General features: G+C 39.7%; 1 protein-coding gene across 1 annotated transcript; it reads right to left on the minus strand.

Annotated features, from left to right (window-relative positions):
* Window positions 1,057-19,947, minus strand: LOC109727537 (probable serine/threonine-protein kinase dyrk2). Its single transcript, XM_020257676.1, has 5 exons — window positions 19,883-19,947; window positions 9,843-10,122; window positions 2,310-2,417; window positions 1,906-2,184; window positions 1,057-1,125 (listed from the first exon to the last, which is right to left on the minus strand). Exons 1-5 carry the CDS (start codon window positions 19,945-19,947, stop codon window positions 1,057-1,059), a joined length of 801 nt encoding a protein of 266 aa, XP_020113265.1.

Below are 23,929 nucleotides of genomic sequence, written 5' to 3' on the forward strand. Positions count from 1 at the left end.
GCATTGTAGGATTGCATAGTAACTCCATTCCTTATGCTTTCTAAATGATAATCTAGTGTACTTGGAACGCTTGGTGACTTAGATAGGTGAGGATTGGGTCGGAACGTGGATCCTATAATGCGAAAGAAAAGAGGTGAACCCGATGGGGGTGTTGATGACATAGAAAGTAGTGTTAATGTTACAGAACAAACGAGTAGCATCCAAATATTAAATGATGACGAGTGGCATTAATGTAGTGTACATAACACTAGGGGTTTGAGAACTTAGGGATAGGTGGATCCCTTAGAAAATGCCTTGTAGATAAAAAACTTAGTAAACCTAAGTAGCCTCACGTGGAGGGGTTGTCGATGAGTCGATTGAGACATTGACCATAGTGGTAGGGCTTCCTCACTTGGAGAGGATTTTGATTGGGTTGTGGACCCTAGTGATAGTGCTCCCTCACTTGAAGAGGATTCGATTGGGTATAGACTCTATTTGTAGAGCATCCTCACTTGGAGAGGACTTGATTGAGTTGTTGACCCTAGATGTAGGGCATCCTTACTTGGAGAGGATAGATCTAGCTCACAGTCTGCGTTTGGGTGGTATAGCCATCCAATCCCCACATGGAGGGGATTGTCGTCGAGTACTCCGGAGTGTCGCGCGACTAGGACCACTTGGAGATCCGGACCACATGGAGGTCCGCAGACGGTCCCGGGCTTGGGTGCACTTGGAGCTCCCTCCCCACTTTGGGATTGAAGGGTGAGTCATAGGCGAGCCCTAGGGCCTCGCCACAGATTGGGTAAATGGAAAGGTTAAAGGTTTAATAATGCCATTGAACATTGCTATTCGAATATGGATCAAATTTATTAGCATGGTAGCAAACCTTTATTATATGATGCATGCATTCATATTCATGATTATGGGCATAATAGCATAGTTTTCCTAGTATTGCATTTACAGTTTTCAGATACATATCTATCTATCTATCTATCTGTTGTTAATTGTGTCCACTTGGACCTAGTGGGGAGATCGGCAGAGTTGGCGGCCGAGCCCACTGGGAACTGTGGAAGATAGTTCTCACCCCACTCCATTTCCAGTGGTAGATACAGGGCTGCCGAGGGAGGACCGCGGCAAGGGCATCGCGCCCTATCAGTGAGACCGTAGTAGTATAGTAGCTTTCCCTTTTGCATTAGTACACCTATGTATTGAGAGAGAATCATTGTAGGTGAGGACTTGGAGAGCTATGTATTTTGGGATGAAAAGTGATGTAAATGAAACTATTGTGATAGTTAGTAAAGTACTCTCTTTATTTCACATGCTTTTTCTTGTGGATTACTTGCTCTTCGTATTGTTGGCACTGTTTGTGCCCTTGTGGATGTGTATGTTTAGAATTTAATTTCCTGGGTAAATTCTTGTACACATTCTTGTTGTTGAGCCTTGGGCGGACAGGGGAGGTGCTGTCCGTTCGGCAATTCGCCGCCACGGCCGAATCGTGCCAAATTGGTAGTGGTTTCGGGGTGGGGCGTGACAGTGCAAGATGTTTATTTACTTTAGTTGCATACCCCTTTTATTATATCATCTTTTGTACTTTGATGATTTAGTTGTTAAAGGAAAGAACATGTATGATGTAAAAGATTCTTATATTTAAATGCAAGAAATGATATTTTGAGATCCTGTGATGTAAAGAAAAGAAATGATGAAAAATGTAATTGATTCCCTAAGTGTAGTTATTTACTTTCACTCTTGGCTATTGTTTGCCCTCGTGCAAGCCATTGTGTATGCTTCCGCTTATGCAATTTTTATACTCTATCTGTACCTCTTGTTGAGCCTTGGGCGGGCAGGGGAGGTTCTGTCCGTTCGGCGTCTGTTCGACGCGCTCGAACCGACCAAAGAGGATCGGGCTCGGGGTGTGACAATAGAGCTTACATTTCCGGTACAAAGTTCAGCAAGGATGCATCCGAGTGACCAAATATCAATCTTTTTATCATAAGAAAGACCCAATATAATCTCAGTTGCGCGGTACGATCGTGACTGTACGTACGAACATAAATGGTCGGTCTCAAAGCAACTACTCCCAAGGTCAATGACTTTGACTTCACACCTGCTGTAGCTTTTCACCAATATATTTTCAGGATTCAAATCACAATGAATAAGACCAAGGCTGTGCAAAAACTGAAGTACCTCCAGACATTGAATAGTTATTGACTGTAGATCAAAATTAAAGAGGAAATTAGCAAAAATATGAAATAACTGAACAACAAAAGTTCAAGATGGGGGCCAACAGGGTGGTGAAATTTAAACAACCAAAAGAAACAAAATAAATAAACAACCTGCAACCTCAGCACGGTGAAGTAAACCTCCCCTCCAGATTCTCTATTGAACTTGTGAAATTCATATAAGTTTGCCTTGAGAAGCTCACAAACTATCAGCAAGTGTTCCTATAGAATAAAACACAAATTAGTTGAACAGTTAAACAGATTTCTCACTTGAGATGGAACACTTGATACAGTACATAATAGAGGGTGAGCTGCTATGTTGATGCCCAAACTTTACCCAATTTCTCATTTTAATTGCAAAACTTTTTAATTGTTTCGATGAAGTCCCTAAAGTTTGTTACTTGTTTCAATTAAAGTCTATGCTGTCAATAAGCCTGTTTAATAAGCCAGAGGTTGCCATGTGGTAGATTGATGCAAAACTGGGCCGACCTGATTTGGTCAATCAGTTTAAATCAATTGAATTTATTGCTTATTTTGGAAAAAAAATCAGATTAGAGTAGTTGATCTTATCTTTTAGGTAGTATTTATTTTAGATTGTTATTATTCAGTTAATCTCAAGATAAGGTTTTGTTTAGTTCGTTATTTAGGATAAAATTAAATCCTAACTTGGTTATGTATAAGGTTAAGGATAGTATAAATAAGGCAAAAGACTTCATTGTATGATAATGATATGAATTTACATAGTAGGGATAAAATGCTATTTATACTATTGAAAGTGTTTGCTACCAACTTTTTTGCCATTGGATGCCTAGGCTTTAGTGGTGGTAGGTGGTATAGTAATAATCCAATAGCAGAAAATTAGATAGTAAATACTATTTATATACTATCAATAGTATACTAGCTCAACTCGAATTTATGGATCTATAATGAAGACAAATGCTTGGGCAACGATGTCTTTTATTTTCTTTCAACGAATGCATCGCTCTAGAGTGAGTCCTGTCTAGAAACAAGTACAGTTCAGGAGTGAGTCTTGATTATCTTTTCTAATTTTCTTTTCTTCCTTTCTTTTTTTATTTTTCTGAATTTTATTCTTGTTTCTTTAATTTCATACTTTTCATAATTTCTTCTTTTTTAATTCTGAAAATTAAAAAAATTAAAAAATATATCAAAAATTTTTAGAAATGCCAAAGCTTTCAAAAATATTGTAAATCATATTTAGGAGTCCTCCAAAGTGTAGGGTACTACATTCCATCCTATATCAGATTTGGCATCAGAGTTGACAATTCCGTTTCCTCAAAAATTTGGGGCTTGTGGAAGAAAACAGGGTGAAAAAAAAAGGTGAGAAAATGTAAAATAAAGAAAAGTAGAGTGAAAAAAGTAAAATAAAGAAAAGTAGAGTGAAAAAAGTAAAATAAAGAAAAGTAGAGTGAAAGAAAAGGTGTAAGAAAAATGTGTGGAGAAAAAAAATGGAGAAAAAGTAGTTAAAAAAAACATCATGGATGAAAAAGAATGTCTTAAAAAATATTTTCCAGAAGTATAGCAGAAAAAAAAGAATACATATAAAGTGAAAAAAATATGTGAGATGACAAGAGTGGAGTTTGATGAATGGTTGTACGATCAGAAGTCATACTTTGGGAGGAAAAAAAAATCGATATTCAAATGGAAATACTAAGGTAATTTGAGATGGTGATATAGACAAAGGAAAATATTTCATCTTGATTTTATCAAAATACTTTTTTGACAAAGAAAAAAAGGAGGTTGAAAGATTTTGAGATGATGCTAAAATTGTTGAAAATGATTTTTAATGATGAGTAAGACAAGAGATGAGTATCGATGGATCCAACTAAAAGTTCAACTGGAAACCCTGATTGCTCAACAAAGTAAGCCACCCATAGCATAGTCAGGAGATGACAATTCTAATCCAGTCCATTTGCACCATCTGATTGCAAATAAGTTCTAGATGTGATCGAGTTGGAATTTGAGCATCCGCGGTGAGTGCGTTGAAGAGATAAGATTACAAATCCATTTACCCTCATCGCCCCAGCAATATCCGCCCTCCATACTTGAGCTTCAAATTGCACCAACACCACTTTTCTCCACAATATCAATCTTTATAAAGCGTCATCGACATACTAGTCATTCCTACATCAACACCAAGTTGGAGACTTTGATGATACAAGTTGTTCAACATGCAAGTGTTGGACTACATTACTTTATTCCACACACTTGGTTGTTTTTTATCACCTTACAAATCCAACTAGTCTTGAGGATGAAACCCTGCGCTGCATAAGCGAATGAGGCAGAACTAGGCTGACCCAATTTGGTTGATCTATAAATCAATTGAATTCAATGTTTTTTAAAATCAAATTACAATAGTTGATCTTATCTTTTAGTTAGTATTTACTTCTAGATTTTTATTATTCAGTTAATCTCTAGATAAAATTTTTTTTAGTTATTTAGGATAAGTTTAAATCCTAAGTAGGTTATGTATAAGTAAGGTTAAGGATAGTATTAATAAGACATAAGACTTCCTTGTATGATGATGAATATGAATTTATAAATCTATAATGAAGACAAATGCTTTGGCAATGATGTCTTTTTTTCCTTTCGCGCATGCGCTCGCCCTAAAGTGAGTCCAATCCAGAAACGAGTTCAGTTCAAGAGTGAGTCTTGATTACTTTTTTCTATTTTTTTTCTTCTTTTTCCATTTTTTCTGAAATTTTTTCCTATTTTTCTTAATTATTGATTTTCATAATTTCTTTTTTTAATTCTGAAAATTTTTTAAAAGTTGAAAAGTATTCAAAATATTCAGAAAATTTTAGAAATTCAAAAGCTTCCAAAAAAAATATAAATCATATTTTGGAGCCCTCTAAATTGTAGGATCCTATATTCTGTCCTACATTACAGTTTCTATTGAAATTTCTGGGCTTTTTGACTGCAGGGACTTAGTTGCCTAAAGTAATAAATGTTGGGAACTCAATTGCAAAAATTAAACGATCAGGAAAGCAAAAATTCGAGCAAAAGCTTAGGAACCAATGGTGCAATTAACACAACAATAGATCATCTTCCAAATAGGGATTGTTATCGATATTCCCATTTAGTAAACTAAGCCCATAATATAATATCAAAGCATATTTAACCGAGGATAGAAGTTATTCGACAAAAAGAATGAAGATACACAACCTTCTAATAGAAACAAATGCCACATATAGAATGGTCAACTAATATGATGGACATAAAGAATTATATTGGTTCCAAGTAAAAAAGAAATAGAAATATATAGCTCTATAGCTGTAATAGCAGCGGAAAAAAATGAAAGCATTAGCAGCAGACAATTCTTGCTTCTACTGATGGATGTCAGATATGTTTCGTATTCTTGAACCGCAAGAATTCCTAACTCTATTCTATTTCTCTCAACCTGTAAGCTAGGATTATACCTAATCTTATTAAGATTATTCCTAGTATTATTGAATTATAGTCACTAATACAAATATATTCTTTATTTCGTTGATTTGGTGCGGCAGATGAGAGGGAGTATAGGTGCATTTTGGATGCTAGGGTTTTTTAATGAGAGGCATCTTTTGTACTTGTTTGGATTATAATTAAAGTTTTTGCTCCATCTTCGCCCATGAACGTAAACCAGTGGTCGAACCACGTAAATAGTGTTCTCTATTTTTTTTTAATTTTTTTGTGAGAGGCATCTTTTGTACTGTGTTTGACTTTATAATAAAAGTCTCTGCTCCATCTTCACCCATGGACTTAGATGAGTAATTGAACCACATAAATATGTATTCTTTATTTTTCTTCTCTTCTTTTCGATTCTCATTTGTATATTCGCACCCGATGAACTAAATCATTTCCGCTTTTATCGTAACAAACTGATATCAAAGCAATTTTGGTATCAAAGCAAGTTGCGAATTCATAAGAAACTAATATCAGAGTCTGATTGTTCAAGTGGGTGTTTAAAATGTTGATGAAATTTGAGATCAAGAAGTGTGATTGCTCCAGCAGTTTCGCTATTCAGCAAGTTTAGATGTAAGTCGTTCTAATGCAACGAGGTTGCACAAGGCGTTAACTGGAGAGGAAGAAGATTGGTTCTCTAAAGAACCAAGCAGATTTGCTCATTAAGCCTCTTTTGATGACCAAATTCAATATTCCATGTACAATTTGTCTGTGCAGTAGCACTCGAGGAACCATTGGGGTTTTGGCAAAAGATGAAGAATTCAAGACAAGGTGGAGATAGCTCGATATGCCTCAAATTCTTGAACCACAAGGTTTCCCAACCCTATTCTATTCCTCACAACCTATTAAGTTAAGCTAGGATTATGCCTAATCTTATTGAGATTATTCAATCTTATTGGATTTTAGTCACCAATATAAATATATCTTTTATTTCAATGATTTGGGGCTGAAAATGAGAAAGAGCAAGGGTGTATTTTGAAGGCAGGGTTTTTGTGAGTCACCTTTTGTACTCTGTTTGGATTATTTATGAAAGTCTATGCTCTGTCTTCGCCTATGGACATAAGCCAGTGGTTGAACCATATAAATATTTGTGTACTTTATTTTTCCTCTTTTTCTCAATTCTCTTGTTTTTTTTTCACACCCAACGAACTAGATCTTTTCGCTTAACAATGGATCATAGAGAAATGGCATAAAACTAAAAGGCAGCATGAAAATATTCCACAGCCTAAAATTCTTAAGAAGTTGCATGTGACATTATTAATCTTCACATTCTGATTAAGATTCCAAACTTACAATTACTTAGAAGTTTTCCTATGTTATCTGTAGGCTTTAAGATTCCAAACTTAGAAGATAAATTTAGAATTTCTCCTATGTTATCTGATGTACAAGGCAACGGCTTAAAAAGATAATTAACTGAAACATCAGCTAGAGTCCTATCAATGTCTATAGGCACCATTAAATATATATAGGGCAGGTATCCAGTCCAGGCAGAAACAATGCCCTGTCTGATAGGTTTTTTAGCATTGGTTTCCCAAAAAAGCTATTTAGACTTGACCCACATACTTGATAAAGCCCTACCTAGAAATTTCTGATAGAATGATCTTCAATCAAATTGCCATTTGTCTCACAACAATCAATTCATTTTATATAATGGCTCTAGCTAACATTAATCAAACCCTAATCTACACAGCAGTACCACAGTGCCCTCTCTCCCCACCAGTATTGTTGCCTAATGACCTTTCTCCAACCAAACGACGTTGCTCGCTTATTTGTGCATGTTGCTGTCTGCTAAGCACCATAATCGAATAGTGCAGTTCCAGGTTTTGGATTAAAACTAGTCATGGAAGACCATCCATCAGCACTCTAAGAAGTCAAGAAACAAGCAACAGTCGAGCAAAGACTAAATTACAAAAAGTTATAAGACGAATAGGTTGAAAGAGCATCAAGCAACTATCAGTGCTTGCCAATTGCCAGCTAATATTACTAGTTATGTAAGATAACAGACAATAATAAGGAAGATGACTGACACACCAAAGTCAAGTTGCGGCATAAAGACATTTTACCACACCAAAATTCGTGGTTCTCTGTACAATTCTATCACAGGATTAAGAGATGAGCAAGGGCTAACTAGGGTTGCGTACTATATCACCCATCTCCAGCTAAGGATGTGTTGCATAATTGCATTCTTGTTTTGGACACAAAAGTAACTCGAAGCATACTAGGGCATTTATACTAGCTAATTTGTCACACCAATGGCTACACAAGAGATATATATACATAAGTTTGTAAACTTCTTCTGAATCCATGAAAGAGGCTACAACCTGGTTATTCCAGTCAGTATTGACAACCAGCGCAGCCGTACCTATTCGTATCCAAAGAAAAGTTGCGAGTTGAATAGTTTAACAGTCCCAAAAGGAACCAACTCCTATTCTTCACTAAACATGTTCATATATGACATGATAGAAGCTTTATTTGCGCAAGTAATGCTAGAGAAATGACCGGGCAGTTGAAAAAGCACATAAATTGCACGGTACTTAAAAGTCACACAAGGCTAGGTACTTGACATGTAACTTGAACTGCACTAATTACTGCAAGCTAAAGTTAAAGAAATTACCTAGTTACTAATGTACAAGTTTGGTCATTGGGACACAGTTTGAAGAAAAAGATTACAAATGGGCTAGCTTCTAACCAAACCTTTCTGACATTAAAGCATATTAGTTTGCCCAGTAGACTCTGAAATTCCAATGTGAAAGCATATTTATCGACTACAAATTTAGGTCTGCAAACAGAATGGGCAAGCTCGCCATTAACAAGAGAAGCAAGCTAGAATGTGTGTGTGTGTGTGTGTGTGTGTGTGTGTAACTTCTTTAAAAAAAAAAAAGGCTTTGCACTAAAACAGTCCAATTTCCCTAAGTTTAATAAAAAATGTCAAATATCAGGAAGGATGTTGTTTCAAAATTTTGATCTGGATGATAGAACTGTGATATAAACATAGAAATTTAAATTGGACTACTTCAAGTCCAACAGGCAAATTATGAAATCTTCAAGTTCCATGACAACAAAAAAGAAAAATAAAAACAATATGACCTAAGGATAATGAGATTACTATGCACTCCATTATATGAAAATGCCATGATATAATCAAGGTTCTCAAGGTGATGCCACTATAACACTGGCTAAGAGCTTAAGAGGACTCTCTAAATTAAACAAGCTATATCTATATAAATATGTGTGTGTGTGTGTGTGTGTGTGTGTGTGTAACTTCTTTAAAAAAAAAAAAGGCTTTGCACTAAAACAGTCCAATTTCCCTAAGTTTAATAAAAAATGTCAAATATCAGGAAGGATGTTGTTTCAAAATTTTGATCTGGATGATAGAACTGTGATATAAACATAGAAATTTAAATTGGACTACTTCAAGTCCAACAGGCAAATTATGAAATCTTCAAGTTCCATGACAACAAAAAAGAAAAATAAAAACAATATGACCTAAGGATAATGAGATTACTATGCACTCCATTATATGATAATGCCATGATATAATCAAGGTTCTCAAGGTGATGCCACTATAACACTGGCTAAGAGCTTAAGAGGACTGTCTAAATTAAACAAGCTATATCTATATAAATATGTGTGTGTGTGTGTGTGTGTGTGTGTGTGTGTGTGTGTAACTTTCTTAAAAAAAAAGGCTTTGCACTAAACCTGTCCAATTTTCTGAGTTTAATCAAAAATGTCAGAAAGGATGTTGTTTCAAAGTTTTGATCTGGATGATAGAACTGTGACTTAACATAGAAATTTAAATTGGACTAGTTCAGGTCCAACAGGTAAATCATGAAATCTTCGAGTTCCATGACAACATCAAAGAAAAATAAAAACAATATGATCCAAGGATAATGAGATGACTGTGCACTCCATTATATGAAATGCCATGATATAATCAAGGTTCTCAAGGTGATGCCATTATAACACTGGCTAATATCTTAAGAGGACTGTCTAAATTAAACAAGCTCTAGAGCAACTCTAGTGTAGTACAAAAGGTGTTCTATTCTCCTTTACATCTACCATTATTTTAGCACGTTTCACTTAACCATGCTGTAATCCAAAATCACTACTAATGAACTTTCAGAAAAAAAAATTCACAGAAATATAAGACTCAAAATAGAAATGAAAGAGTTCGATAGTTTTTACCCGAGAGTAGAAGTAATCATACAAGCACAGAATGTGATACTTGTCCGCCGGATCATGCCTGTTGACATATTTCAAAAACTTGATTTCATCAAGGCTTTGATCAAAAAAATCTTTATTGTTCTTTATGATTTTCACACATACATCCATTCCGGTGTGCAAGTCATGTGCCTGAATAGCTTTGCTGAAGGCAGCTGACCCGAGATACTCGGTAACATGATATCGCCCAGCAATAACAGAGTTCAAAACAACATGGAAATTCTTGTCTTCTTCAAAGCCAGTTCTGGTAAAATATCAGCAAAATGGACATAGGTATTTTTAAACCAATTTCTTTTTCAAACTTTATTCTATTTAGGATTCCATTACAACTAAAAGTTTTTTATTCATCTTTATTTATACTAGTGTAGGGATCCTCACGGTGCGAACGAATAGAAATTTTTTACGAAAATATATAGATTAAATAAACACATATAAATGTAAAGAAAAACAATTTTGACATAAATTTAAGAAAAACAAATGATATGACCAAAATTTCAAAATGGACAGTGGAAAATTAATTTCAAAATGGATAGTGGAAATTGAATATTCTTTAAAAATTGAGCATAGGACTTTTAAATTCAAGATCAAGAATGTTAACCTTAATCTATATAGTTTAAAGTATTTTCTATCAAAATTTGAAGAAATTTAGATTCTTCTACACTGTTAAACTCCAAACTCGTCATAATAGCCATTGAAAATTGACAATTTTGAAATGGTTTGATCATAAAGTAAACTATGTCGAAAAAATATAAAATTTTATTTCTAAAAATTTTAAATACCCTAGATCAGTTTTAACGGTGTGGATCGTTGATTTGAATGCTCGAAAATCGAAAACAACACTATAGTACCGGAGCTCCGGTACTATAGATAGTATAGTAGCCTAGCTCTATTTATATATATATAGCCTAGTTTATTGTGATAAGATGTGAGTAGTATGTTTAAATGAATCTAAATTAGATTAGATGAATGAATGGAATAAAATGTAGAAAGAACAGANAATTCCGACAATGACAGACGGAATCCAAAAAAGAATAAAATAATATTCCCTACGAATGGTTATGATTAATTTGTTAAATATATCTCAAATAAAAACGAATGGTTATGTTCAATCTATTAAATCTCTACTATATATAAAAATCTATATATATAATCAATTTGTTAAAAAAATATCTCAAATAAGATATTGTAAATATTTTCTAATAAAATATAACATATTAATTTATAAATATAAATTTTATTGTATAATTTTGGATATATATAATACACAAATTTATATTGATTTGAAATAAATTATAATAATTGTTACGTGCATTTGCACGTACATTTAAGTAGTATATAGAGTAGGGCTACTATACTCTTATGAGTATAGAACTCTTACTACTCATAAGTTGTTTTCGATGTTGAAGTTTTCGAATCGACGATCCACACCGTTAAACATGATCTAGAGTATTTGAAACTTCTAGAAAATAAATTCCATAAATTTTCGAAATCATTAAAAAGTCCATCAAACGAGTATAACATGAACGGTTAAAATCAAATGACATTCAAAAAATGGATGATCAAATCCTTCAATTTAAGATCGGAGTTATTGATCTTTATTTAGGTAGTGAATAGAATTTTCTATCAAAAATTCAACCTATTTCGATTTTTTTTCACCGTTAAACTAGCAAATATCTCATACCGGCCGTTAAAAATTGTCAATTTTGTGACCTTTTGATCGTTAGGTAAATGATATCGAAAAATTATAAAATTTAATTTCTAGAAGTTTTAAATACTCTAGAAAATGTTTAACGGTATAGATCATCGATTTGGAAGCTCTATCATCAAAAACAACTTATGAGTACGAGGGCGATCGTACTCATAATAGTATAGTAGCCGGACTCCTAGTGTGTGTATATATATATATATATCGAGGGGTTCAAGTACATACAAAAGGATCTACTACAACACTAGTTCCAGCGAGTACCCCAAACAACACCCATATGTACAAAATACCCTAAAACTACATGAGGAAGGTACTCCACTCTGCAACTCATTTGGAAGGGATCTAGCTCGCGACTCCCTTTTCGTGATCACTATTAGGAACGACAGCAACCGAAGAAGAAGGCTTGGCAAAAGGGTTCAACAACTAGGTATGAGAACTACTGCAAAAAAAGTAGTTTTCAGTGGGTACCGCTACCGACATCAACGGCTTACCCAATAAGTCTACAAAAGTATGCTAAAAAATAGTAAAGAAAGTTGAAACAATTCTACAGCTAAATGTCACTATACTATTATGATCCAACACTAACTACCTGTAGAGAATGCAATCACTGACCAAATCTCACTAGGGACTGTGAACACACACGTCCCGCCTGTCGAAGCTATACTAATTATCACTACGCTGGGTCGTCAATGGAGAGTGAGTCCAATCATGACACAACGACAACAACGCAAAAGCACAAAATTCGACTCCGGAGTGGCACTCGTGGGCGCTACCCAACCGAGTACATAAGCGTATATTTGCCGAGAGCTCAATCAGGCTCTCACAGGCTATAGTCAAAGTAGAAGGGTCTAATTGGTCTAACAATCATAACACACGTGCCATCGGCACAATCTGATGCAAAAATAGCAAACTGGGTTCACCGTCAACCACAACGGTCCCCGACAGTCCGGAACAGTCTAAACACGACTGTAAAAATAAACTCGGTATCGCAGCACGAGCATAAATTCATTATACACTATACTGGATATCAACCGTCTACAAACTACGGCGATACAAATAAATTACAGCTTCTAAAGTTAAATATGGTAGTTTTCAGAAAATGACAGTGTAGAACCTATAGTTTTCTTCTAAGTCAATTTCAAGTCCAACATGTCACGCCCCGACACCCGCCTATTTGGTTAGGTTCGGGAACGCCGACAGACCGCCGAACGGACAGAGTCTCCCCTGTACGTCCTAGGTGTCGCAATTAATACAAGTACAAGAAGTTCCAACCAGGAACAGTATTCAAGTAAGATTGCATAAGGAAGGTATCAATCAACATAACACATCCTATGTTATTACAAGCATTCCCCTTTAGATTTATTTTTACATCACATTTGCATTATTACGTTACATTCTCTTCCAAATACAATTAATGATCGCAATATTATTACAAGTTTGCTTTTTTTTTTCTTTTCCCTCTACCCCTAGGCTATGCCGACTCGGGGTACTTCTATCTCTGGTCTCTAAGGTAGGGCGCTATCTATGGAGCTACGCCCTCGCCTTGCGCCGCTCACGTGGGAACCTGCAATACCCCAAAACAACGTGGGGTGAGAACCAACTCCATGGTTCCCAGTGGGTACGGCCACCCAAGGGAAGAGCTCGACCAATAGGTCTAAGGAGGCCCTACAACATGTTAGTCCAACAGATATCCAACAGATATATATATATATATATATATATATATATATATATATATATATATATATATATTCAAGTTATGAAATACATGTTGTGCCTCACAATATGCAATATGAAATCATGCAGTTTATGCAACCATGCAACAACTAGTAGTTCAATCGATACTACTTTTATTCCTGTTATTCACAGTTCAACCAATTGACTTCTAAGTTTTCCTCTATCTTAGATTCCTGTTAATTACAATTCTGCTCATAGGTTTAACTGCTTTTAGAAGCTATCCACATCGACTCGGTCTTGAGTTAATCATGACGCGGAATACCGCACAAAGTCAGGCTCAAGGTAAAGGATGTCTGACATGCACCTCAGCCCTAAATCCACTCAACTGGGATGCAACTAAAACTCATATGATGCATCATATAGTAAAATGGTGCTATCATGCTAACAAGTTCGATCCATGTTCGATAAGCAATGTTCAATGACCATATTGACTTTCCATTTATCCAATCTATGGCGAAACCCTTGGGCTCGCCTACAACTCACATTTTCATCCCGTATTGGGCAAGGGAGCTCCATATGCCTCCAAACCCGGGACTGTCTGCGGACCTCCATGTGGTCCTAATCGCCCGACACTCCGGAGTACTCGACGACAATCCTCTCCATGTGAGGATATGGATGGCTATACCACGCCAAATAACAGACCGTGAGCTTGATCTATCCTCTCCACGTGAGGATACCCTACGAACTAGGACCAACATCTCAATCGAAACTCGTCTACATCCTCTCCATGTGAGGATACCCTACGAACTAGGGCTAATAATGACTCGGGAAATCCACTAGTCCCAACAGTAATGTCACAAGTGTCTCTACTACACTTATTCTCAAAACATGTCAGAGTATCTCTACTACACTAGTCCAAATGCCACTCGATCTACTTGACACTCTACTTGTGCACATCAAGTATTATAATTTTCATGTTCTTGTTTTCCAATGTCAATTTATCTAATCGACCAAGTTCAACATGCATAATTCATCTACTATGTTCCACAATATGGCAACATGTATAATTCTTCCATCATATGCAATATATGTCATCATGTATATGTTTCTATTTAACATAATCCACAATATGTTAATTCACAATATGTCATCATGCATATATATTACTAGCATCATATGATATGTCAACATACATATAATAATCATCCAAAGTAGTCTATACTTAGCATCTCATGTATTGTTTTAGCATTTAATGCATTATACATTTCATCTCATTGGTAGGCAATATCAACTACATAGTGTAACATACCACATCCCTCGTAATCGTGCCGAGTTCCGTCGAGCGGAACGCGGAATTGAACGAGTTAGAATGGACCCTGAGCACATTAGGGCTCATAGGAGAAGCAAAAAGGGACCCGATAGAGAGAATCAGAAAATCTGGTTAAGTCTCAGATTTTGTGCTCTCGGGGACCGGTCCCTGAAGGAGAGACCGGTCCCCGTACGCGTAGCCTGCCAGGAAGTCCTGAGGCAACCGGTCCCTGGTGGTGAGACCGGTCCTCGGGAGACCGGTCCCTGAAGGGGCAGACCGGTCCCTCGCTGCGCAACAGCCCAAAAACCCAAAATTTGGCTAAGTCCTGGAACACCCACGTTCGGGAACTGGTCCCTGGTCGGGGAGACTGGTCCCCGAAGGCGAAAAACGCCCAGTCTCGGCAGATCAAGGGGAAACATGTTGAGGGGTCTAAATGCAATTGTCACAACACTATATGTGGACACCCCTCTCTCTCCCACAGCCATTTTCACCATTCTCTCCCATTTCCTTTCTTTCTCTTTCTAGAACTCTTGCTCTAGGGCTTGGAGAAGAAGAAGAAGAAGCAAGGGAAGGTGGATTTGGAGGCTTTGGTGGGTTCTACAAGCTCTCCTACAAGCTACAAGCCTACAGAAGGACTTGGGGGGCTTGGGCGAAGGCGTGAGTTTTGGTAGAAATGAGTCTAGGGCTTGGTTTAATCCTATGTTTTGGAGCTTTGGGTTGTTTTGGCCATGGGAGCCTCTATATGCCTTGAACTCCATGGAACCCATGAGATCAAGTGCTCTCATGGTGTGGGTGGGGTTTGTCATGGAAGCCTAGGGTTGGTTCAAGTCTAGAACCTTACTAGGATGCTTCTTAGAGGATCCTAAGCTATTGTTTGCTTAAGGTTGGATCGATTCATGGGAAACCCTAAATGACAATATTAGGGCTTGAATTTGGGCGCTTTTGCCCTAGGTTGGTTCGGGGACAAATTGCACCCGTGGAACCTAATTGGGGGTGCCCTAAACACGTTGGGCAACTCCGTTTAACATTACGAAAATGATAGAGTATAGTCCATGTACAAAAGGCCTAATATGGCACCGTTTTGATTAGGCGCGGAAGCGGCTTTCGTAAAATCCGGGAGTCTCATAATACTTCACCCACAGCACATTACTAGAGGTGGGGGTGCACGCGGAATCGTTGGATTCCCTTCTATGTCTGTTTTCTCTACTCTTGAGATATATGTATAGAATACCCATTCATGATAGTAGGGTAGATAATGTGGAACTTGTTTGACTTCATTTATATGTTTCTAACGTAGTTGAACATAGGGACGATAGAACCAAGAAGACATGTGTGATTGGATCCTCAAGTTGTGTGAATGTGAGGTTGGACTTTGGAAATAGAAAAACAAGGGTGACATTGACATAGAAACAAGATTGATTGAGAAATAAACGTTAACTCTACGTTTACCAAATTATGGCATCATCACGGATATGCCTTGAGAGTGCAAGAATGAATAGTAGAGACCTACCATGACATCGATATTGTGACAGTGCTATGAATCCTACAGTTGGGGATTAGATCGATCTCACATAACGTCTTGGCTTGAGGAAGTGTCTCCCCTCGAGCGTGCGCTCCGAGTTGGTCACCACTGGGCGAGGTAAAGTCCCACCAGTTGACGGTCCTAGGAGCTTGAGTCCCCCAATTATTAAGGGGGTTGTGAGTTATTGGGGTTAACAGAGTTAACCGGTAAGATTGGGTAAGAGCCAAAGCTTGATTATGATTGGAGCATGCATGCATTTCCATTTTTGCATTGAAATTATATATCTACTGACTTCCTTCTTGCAGGCATAGTATTAGTTGCATTAGTAGTGGTTACTTTTCCTCCTTTGAAATACTTATGCCTGGATGGACCTAGTGGGTAAGTCGGCGAGGTCGGATGCCGAGCCCACTGGGAACTTCGTTGTAGTTCTCACACCACTAACCCTACAGGTCCTAGCACGAGCGGGGCGGCGGAGGACCGAGGCAAGGGTTTAGCGCTGTAGGTAGCGGCCACCGGAGTAGCATTACATTTTGTAGTCATTACCCTTTTGGTGTACATGTAGCAGCTTTATTTTGTTGAATTAGAGATGTAAAGTTGTAAACAATCATGTATTTGGTGGATGACTAAATGTAAAAAGATATGATGGTTGAATGGAATGTAATAGTTTTGTTTACTCGAATTTGGTTTAAATGAAATCAAATATCATGTGTGATGTATATTTAGCTTAGAGCTTTCGCTTCCGTGGTTGCTTGCCCTCGCGCAAGCCTTGTATTTTATATGCAATTCTCTTGTTGATTGCCTATTTATACATGTTGTTAGAGCCTTGGGCGGACAGGGGAGGCTCTGTCCGTTCGGCGTCTGTTGACGTGACCCGAACCCGACCAAATTGGCGGGGATTGGGGCGTGACACATAGTATGTTTCAAGCATTCATATTATCATGTAAGCCTACCAATACAACTATATGCATCAATTAGAAAACCATTATTCTTAGACATATAGGCGACTTAGTCGCTTCGGTGAGCACAACCCACCTCAAATCGCTTTCCGATTGCTTGTCAACACTTGCAATCGGCCTCCCGCGGCACCCATGTCCAGTTCGGCCCGATTTTGCTAATACTCACCAACCGTGCGTCGAATCGCGGCTCCGAAAATTATAGGTCTTCGGTTATGTGCCACGATGCTCCAAATCCATTTTCATGATTTTACGATGTCGCCTCGGCCCTCCAGGCGGAAACGAAGCCTAATGTCCGTTTCTTTAATAACTTCACAATGGCTCGACGAATCGCCAAACCGACTTCGCCAACACGTTCGTTTACCTAGCAATTAGATTTACGGAGGGTCAAATTAGATCAAACCCATACGTTTTACAAAACTCCAATTTTGAAGCCCTAGATGCCATTATAGCTAAATCCATTATTTAACTTCATGAATCAAGCAATAAACCTCTAATTAGCATCTAAGTATTCTACTAAATCCATCTCTAGAGCATATAAAGCTAATCCTAGAGATCTACCATGAGAGGGCTCAAGAAGCTCACCTCAAAGCTTGCTCCAAACCATGGAGAAGATGAAGAAGATGAAGATGATTCACTTCCAAGCTTCAATCTCTACCAAATCCACCAATTTTGGGACAGGTTTAGAGAGAGAAAGGGAGGTTTCTCTCTCTCCCTCTCCATGCGTGTGTGAGTGTGTGTGTGTGTGGGTTGTGGCTGCACGGTTGAGGGGAAGAAGGAGACAAGTGGCCAAATTCACAAGAACGCCTTGCACCTATTAGAAATTACATCTCCAGCTCAGTTTAGCAGTTCGGAGTCGTTGGAGCCCTTCTGAACGTCCGTTTGCGCTCAAATTTGACAGGCAGGCTTGGTTTAACGTACTGAGTAAGAATATATCTTAAGTTTTCAGTTTCGACCACGTTTGGTCACCGAAAGCTCTACGGAACTGTAATCTTTATCAGATAGCTGTCGGATTTTATTTTTCACTTTCCGGGTGTCAGAATGGCATGAAACTTTAAATCTAGCCTCATAAAAATAATTCTGACATATCTTCCAGTTTTCATTATTTTCTGACATTGTGCATTTTCTGCTAATTTATTTGTCCCGTTTCTCACAGAAAATTCTAAATCTTCTGTTTTCGCTCCGATTTCAGCACAGGTCATTCCCAACCTATATTTCACCTCTTTAAATCCAATAAAAATAGTATCTCATACTATTTTTATTTATTTCTATTTTTATATTTAAAATTCGGTATATTACATTCCACCGCAACCTCACCGGAACTATTCAAATGGCTTTCCAACCAAATGTACACCGTAACTTCATAATTTTAGAAGTCCGGTACCTTACATCCTCCCCTCCTTAAAAGAGTTTCGTCCTCGAAACTATCTCACTTCAATTCCAATGCATACCCCATCTCAACTTATCAAATAGTCGAGGGTTCCAATACACTTTCGCATCTCGGAGTGGCCTTTCACTTATCGGAACTATCCAAAGGCTCACTACGAAGGATGTAAGACTAGATTCACTCACATTTGCCACGTGCAGCTCCAAAAGTGCATTACCACCATGCAAAGAACTACTCTTGCATTATACACCCAATCGAAAAATTTCACTCCGATTCGATCACCTGCATTGCTTAGAAGCAATATCGTTGGTGACTCGACCAATAGCGAGTGGTTCATCACAACCGCATCCTTACTCTATCACGAGATGGCCCACTCCGGCACATCTCTAATCTCAATCCACAAAAGAGCATTGTCCTCAAGCTCCAATTCCCACATGGCTATCCACATCTCAATGTCGCACAAGAGCACTTCGCCCTTGATATCATAAGCCACGACCAACTCTACTTCGCTCTTGCGACAAATCCACACTAACCCTCCGTTCGTGAATCCAAGCCAAACTCACTAATAGAGTTATCGGCTAAACCAATTACGTCGGTTTCCACACGTGGACCAACGGTCACCCGTCCTACGTAGGTCTACCGCCTAAACATCTTACAACTACACATAGCGTCCCTCGCTCACCAGCGTAGACCCAATCATAATCGGGCGAAATTCTTATTCGAGAATTCGCACACACTCCAACAAGGAGCAACCGTGACCCCAAACCACCTCAAATCCTCGGGTTGGGTCACTACACACTCGGTGTATCCTCGATCTCATGATCCAACACGTGGCATTCCACGCTCCCGGGTCTAAGCTCGGACTACCGTCCTGACCAAATCTCTGCCCTACCCGTAGGTACCGGGCCGCTGTCTCTCACATCTGACTGCGCCTGCCCAAAGGGCCCAGGCTCCACAGTCCACAAATGGTCCAGGCACGGGTCGTCCCCAAGCACTACCCGCCGTCGTCGTACTACACGACATACTCTATTGAGCTATAAGTACACTATCGGCTCTTAAGCACCTAGTGCGAGCCACCAGCCCTACGAGTGATCCATGGCCCGCTTCACACTTAGCAATGCTGAGTGCTACTGCCAACTTACTCTCCCGGCTGAATCGAAATCGAACTCTATGAGTACCCACACTCGAGCGCTCTATACGCCTCTATAGCGTCCCACACTAAGTCCAGCATCAGGCAACCGTGCCTATGCACACTGACCGCACGAGCACTACTCACCTACCTCAATTCGAGGTACTACTAGGCCAACGTGCCCATATTCGGCAACCAACCGGCTACTCTCTTAACAGTGATTCTACTCTCACCGTTCAATCTTCCGGATCCATATCCAAAATACTCGAACTACTCGGGTATCCTCAACGTCATGGTGCAACTCTCGCAATCGGCTACTCACCCTGCCTTGAGAGCCGCTCCACCGTTCACATTCACCATGAGTCCCATTCCTTGTCCAGGAACCATTACTAGCCACTTGCTAGTGCCACTTGGCTCTCTACCTGCTCCAGCAGGTGTCACATTCCCACAATGCAAGCATGCCCGGGTATCTACACTTGCCCGTCCACTGGTCTCTACTATACTGATGAATAATTAGTAGCAATTGACCATTCAATGAATGCATGCAATGTATCGACTTAAAATCATGCAAAAGCATATGCTTGCCTCAGCCAAATCATACCTGCTACGTCCTTGCCAGTAGCAGCAGGTTTCTCAACCTGGGTCGCCTACTCATGACCACTTGGTGCCCACTGCGAACCCTCCGGTTGCCACATTCTCATCACGAAGCGTACATCGCCATGCCTAGTGAGGACTTCTGCAATCCCACATCCCAGAGAAGCCAAATAAAGGACACTTTCGGGGTTTGGGATTGCGACTGCAACTTTAAGGATGTGCACTGCCCAAACTGGGCAATTTTTGGGTACGGGAACCGGTATCTCCCTGAAGGGACCGGTCCCCGAGAGCAAGATTTCTCAAAATTAGCTCCTTTTTGCCCTTTCACGCGTACGGGGACCGGTCTCTCCCCAAGGGACTGGTCCTCAAGAGCTAAAACTACATTTTGCAGTTTTTCTCCCAACTTGCTCTCGGAGGCCGCCAACAATGCACTTCTTGCATTTTTGACCTCTTCGGCCTCACCGAAGCATACCAACACGACCCCTGGTCGGTTCTACACGAAGTCCAATCCTCGTATTTCAAGAATTCACTTCCTTACGTGCACAACCTCGACCACGTCCGGCCAAGGTCTCTGCAGAGGCATTACCCCGCCACTCACACGAGAGTGGCCAATCATTCGCGAAGTCCCAAGTCTCCGCTCATTTCGGATTGCTTAGGGACACCACTCGTCCCATCCCGCACTGATCTAGATGAAGATCGCCTACGCGGTGCGATCGCTTCCTAAGGCACGACAACTCGGTCGATTCTCGACCCTCAAGGTCGAGCGCGAAACAACTGACACCGACTCGAATCGGGCGAAAGTCATGCAAGGGTGTCTATTCTCATCACTCGGTTTCATGTTGTGTATACCCAACATGAACATCCTCGGTTGAGAATAAACCACACCTCGAGTCTACCTCTAATATCCGTTTTAGAGGTTTACTAACCTGACCCAATCGATCAATCTTTCGCCATAAGTCACAAGTCCTCGTCTCTCACGAGACTTATTCTCCTATGGTTTACTATCCTAGGGTCTCCTAGGTCCGCCTAAACCATTTCCCATTCTCTACTTTATGCTCTGATACGACCTTATCTGTCACGCCCCGACACCGGCCTATTTGGTCAGGTTCGGGCACGCCGACAGACCGCCGAACGGACAGAGTCTCCCTTGTACGTCCTAGGCGTCACAATCAATACAAGTACAAGAAGTTCCAACCAGGAACAGTATTCAAGCAAGATTGCATGAGGAAGGTATCAAACAACATAACACATCCTATGTTATTACAAGCATTCCCCTTTAGATTCATTTTTACATCACATTTGCATTATTACGTTACATTTTCTTCCAAATACAATTAATGATCGCAATATTATTACAAGTTTGCTCTTTTTTTCTTTTCCCTCTACCCCTAGGCTATGCCGACTCGGGGTACCTCTATCTCTGGTCTCTGGAGTAGGGCGCTATCTATGGAGCTACGCCCTCGCCTTGCACCGCTGCACCGCTCACGTGCGAACCTGCAACACCCCAAAACAACGTGGGGTGAGAACCAACTCCATAGTTCCCAGTGGGTACGGCCACCCAAGAGAAGAGCTCGACCAATAGGTCTAAGGAGGCCCTGCAACATGTTAGTCCAATAGATATCCAATAGATATATATATATATATATATATATTCAAGTATTGAAATACATGTTGTGCCTCACAATATGCAATATGAAATTCATGCAGTTTAGGCAACCATGCAACCAACTAGTAGTTCAATCGATACTACTTTTATTCATGTTATTCACAGTTCAACCAATTGACATCTAAGTTTTCCTCTATCTTAGATTCCTGTCAATTACAGTTCTCCTCATAGGGTTTAACCTGCTTGTATAAGCTATCCACTCGACTTGGTCTTGAGTCAATCATACGCGGAATACCGCACAAAGCCAGGCTCAAGGTGAAGGATGTCTCACATACATCTCAGCCTTAAATCCACTCAACTGGGATGCAACTAAAACTCATATGATGCATCATATAGTAAAATGGTGCTATCATGCTAACAAGTTCGATCCATGTTCGATAAGCAATGTTCAATGACCATATTGACTTTCCATTTACCCAATCTGTGGCGAAACCCTTGGGCTCGCCTACAACTCACATTTCCATCCCGTATTGGGCAAGGGAGCTCCATGTGCCCTCAAACCCGGGACTGTCTGCGGACCTCCATGTGGTCCCAATCGCCCGACACTCTGGAGTACTCGACGACATCTCAATCTCCACGTGAGGATACCCTACGAACTAGGGCCAACATCTCAATCGAAACTCGTCTACATCCTCTCCATGTGAGGATACTCTACGAACTAGGACTAACAATGACTCGGGAAATCCACTAGTCCCAACAATAATGTCACAAGTGTCTCTACTACACTTATTCTCAAAACATATCATAGTGTCTCTACTACACTAGTCCAAATGCCACTCGATCTACTTGACACTCTACTTGTGCACATCGAGTATTATAATTTTCATGTTCTTGTTTTCCAATGTCAATTTCTCTAATCGACCAAGTTCAACATGCATAATTCATCTACTATGTTCCACAATATGGCAACATGTATAATTCTTCTATTATATGCAATATATGTTATCATGTATATGTTTCTATTTAACATAATCCACAATATGTTAATTCATAATATGTTAATTCACAATATGTCATCATGCACATATATTACTAGCATCACATGATATGTCAACATACATATAATCATCATCCAAAGTAGTCTATACTTAGCATCTCATGCATTCTTTTAGCTTTTAATTCATTATACATTTCATCTCATTGGTAGGTAATATCAACTACATAGTATGTTTCAAGCATTCATATTATCATGTAAGCCTACCAATAGCCTAGCTCCGATTCTACCCCTACCACTATAAAACCCGTCAATACACCGCCACTTCTCCTTCCTCCCCTTCGCCGAAGCTCCGAGCGAGTCGCCGAATTTCGCTTCGCATTCTATCTCTCTCTCTCTCTCTCTCTCTACCCCTCTCTCGTTGCACCCTTGCACCTCCTATCTCGCCGTCGATGAGAGCGGTGAGAGGAGTGGTGGCGCCGTCGAAGCTCGCGTCGCTTGCCGAGGCGGCGTCCTTCGCCGCCGCCGGCGAGAAGGCACACCCCAACATCGTCGCCTACATCCGCCGCTTCAGATCCGCCCTGGATGAGCTTGTGCGCCTCCACCGCGAGATCGATCCTGACGGGGGTGGCGAAGTGGAAAACCTAGTGGCGTGGTCAAGGGAGAGGTTGGGGATATGGGCGCTAGGGTTTTGGGGTTGGTGGAGACGAGGGGGATGAGGAAGAAAAAAAAAAGCAGAAGAGAGAGAAGGTGGATGGGGAAAGGAGCGGTTTCGATGGTGGTGGGGGCGATGGGGATTTGGGGGATGCGGGGAGAAAGAGGAAGAAGAAGAAGAGGAAGAGATAGGGAAAGATGAACTTCATGGGCTTTTTGGATTAGGATCTACGTCCCGCCTGTCGAAGCTACATTAACTATCACTACGCTGGGCCGTCAGTGGAGAGCGAGTCCAATCAGGACACAACGACAATAACGCAAAAGCACAAAATCCGACTCCGGAGTGGCACTCGTGGGCGCTACACAACCGAATATGAAAGCGTATGTCACGCCCCGGGACCGAGCGGAAGCCCGCCCGGCGCGTGCCCAGACCCGCCATATGTCTAAAATGTAAAAGGCGTCTACAACAAAGCGATAAATAAAGCAATAATAAAATAACATTTAGGAGTATCAGAGCATAG

Source organism: Ananas comosus, linkage group 22 (genome assembly GCF_001540865.1).
Source record: "Ananas comosus cultivar F153 linkage group 22, ASM154086v1, whole genome shotgun sequence".
NCBI classification, from domain to species: Eukaryota; Viridiplantae; Streptophyta; class Magnoliopsida; order Poales; family Bromeliaceae; genus Ananas; species Ananas comosus.

Bases quoted from the DNA above. Each gene is read 5' to 3' on its own strand.
- LOC109727537 (XM_020257676.1), bottom strand. From the start codon at position 19,947: ATGGTTCCTGGACAAGGAATGGGACTCATGGTGAATGTGAACGGTGGA. The intron at 10,123-19,882 runs GTGAGTAGCCGA...ATATTTTACCAG, and splicing joins GGAGCGGCTCTCAAGGCAGG to AACTGGCTTTGAAGAAGACA. The intron at 2,418-9,842 runs GTAAAAACTATC...TTTATTCTATAG, and splicing joins ATGATTACTTCTACTCTCGG to GAACACTTGCTGATAGTTTG.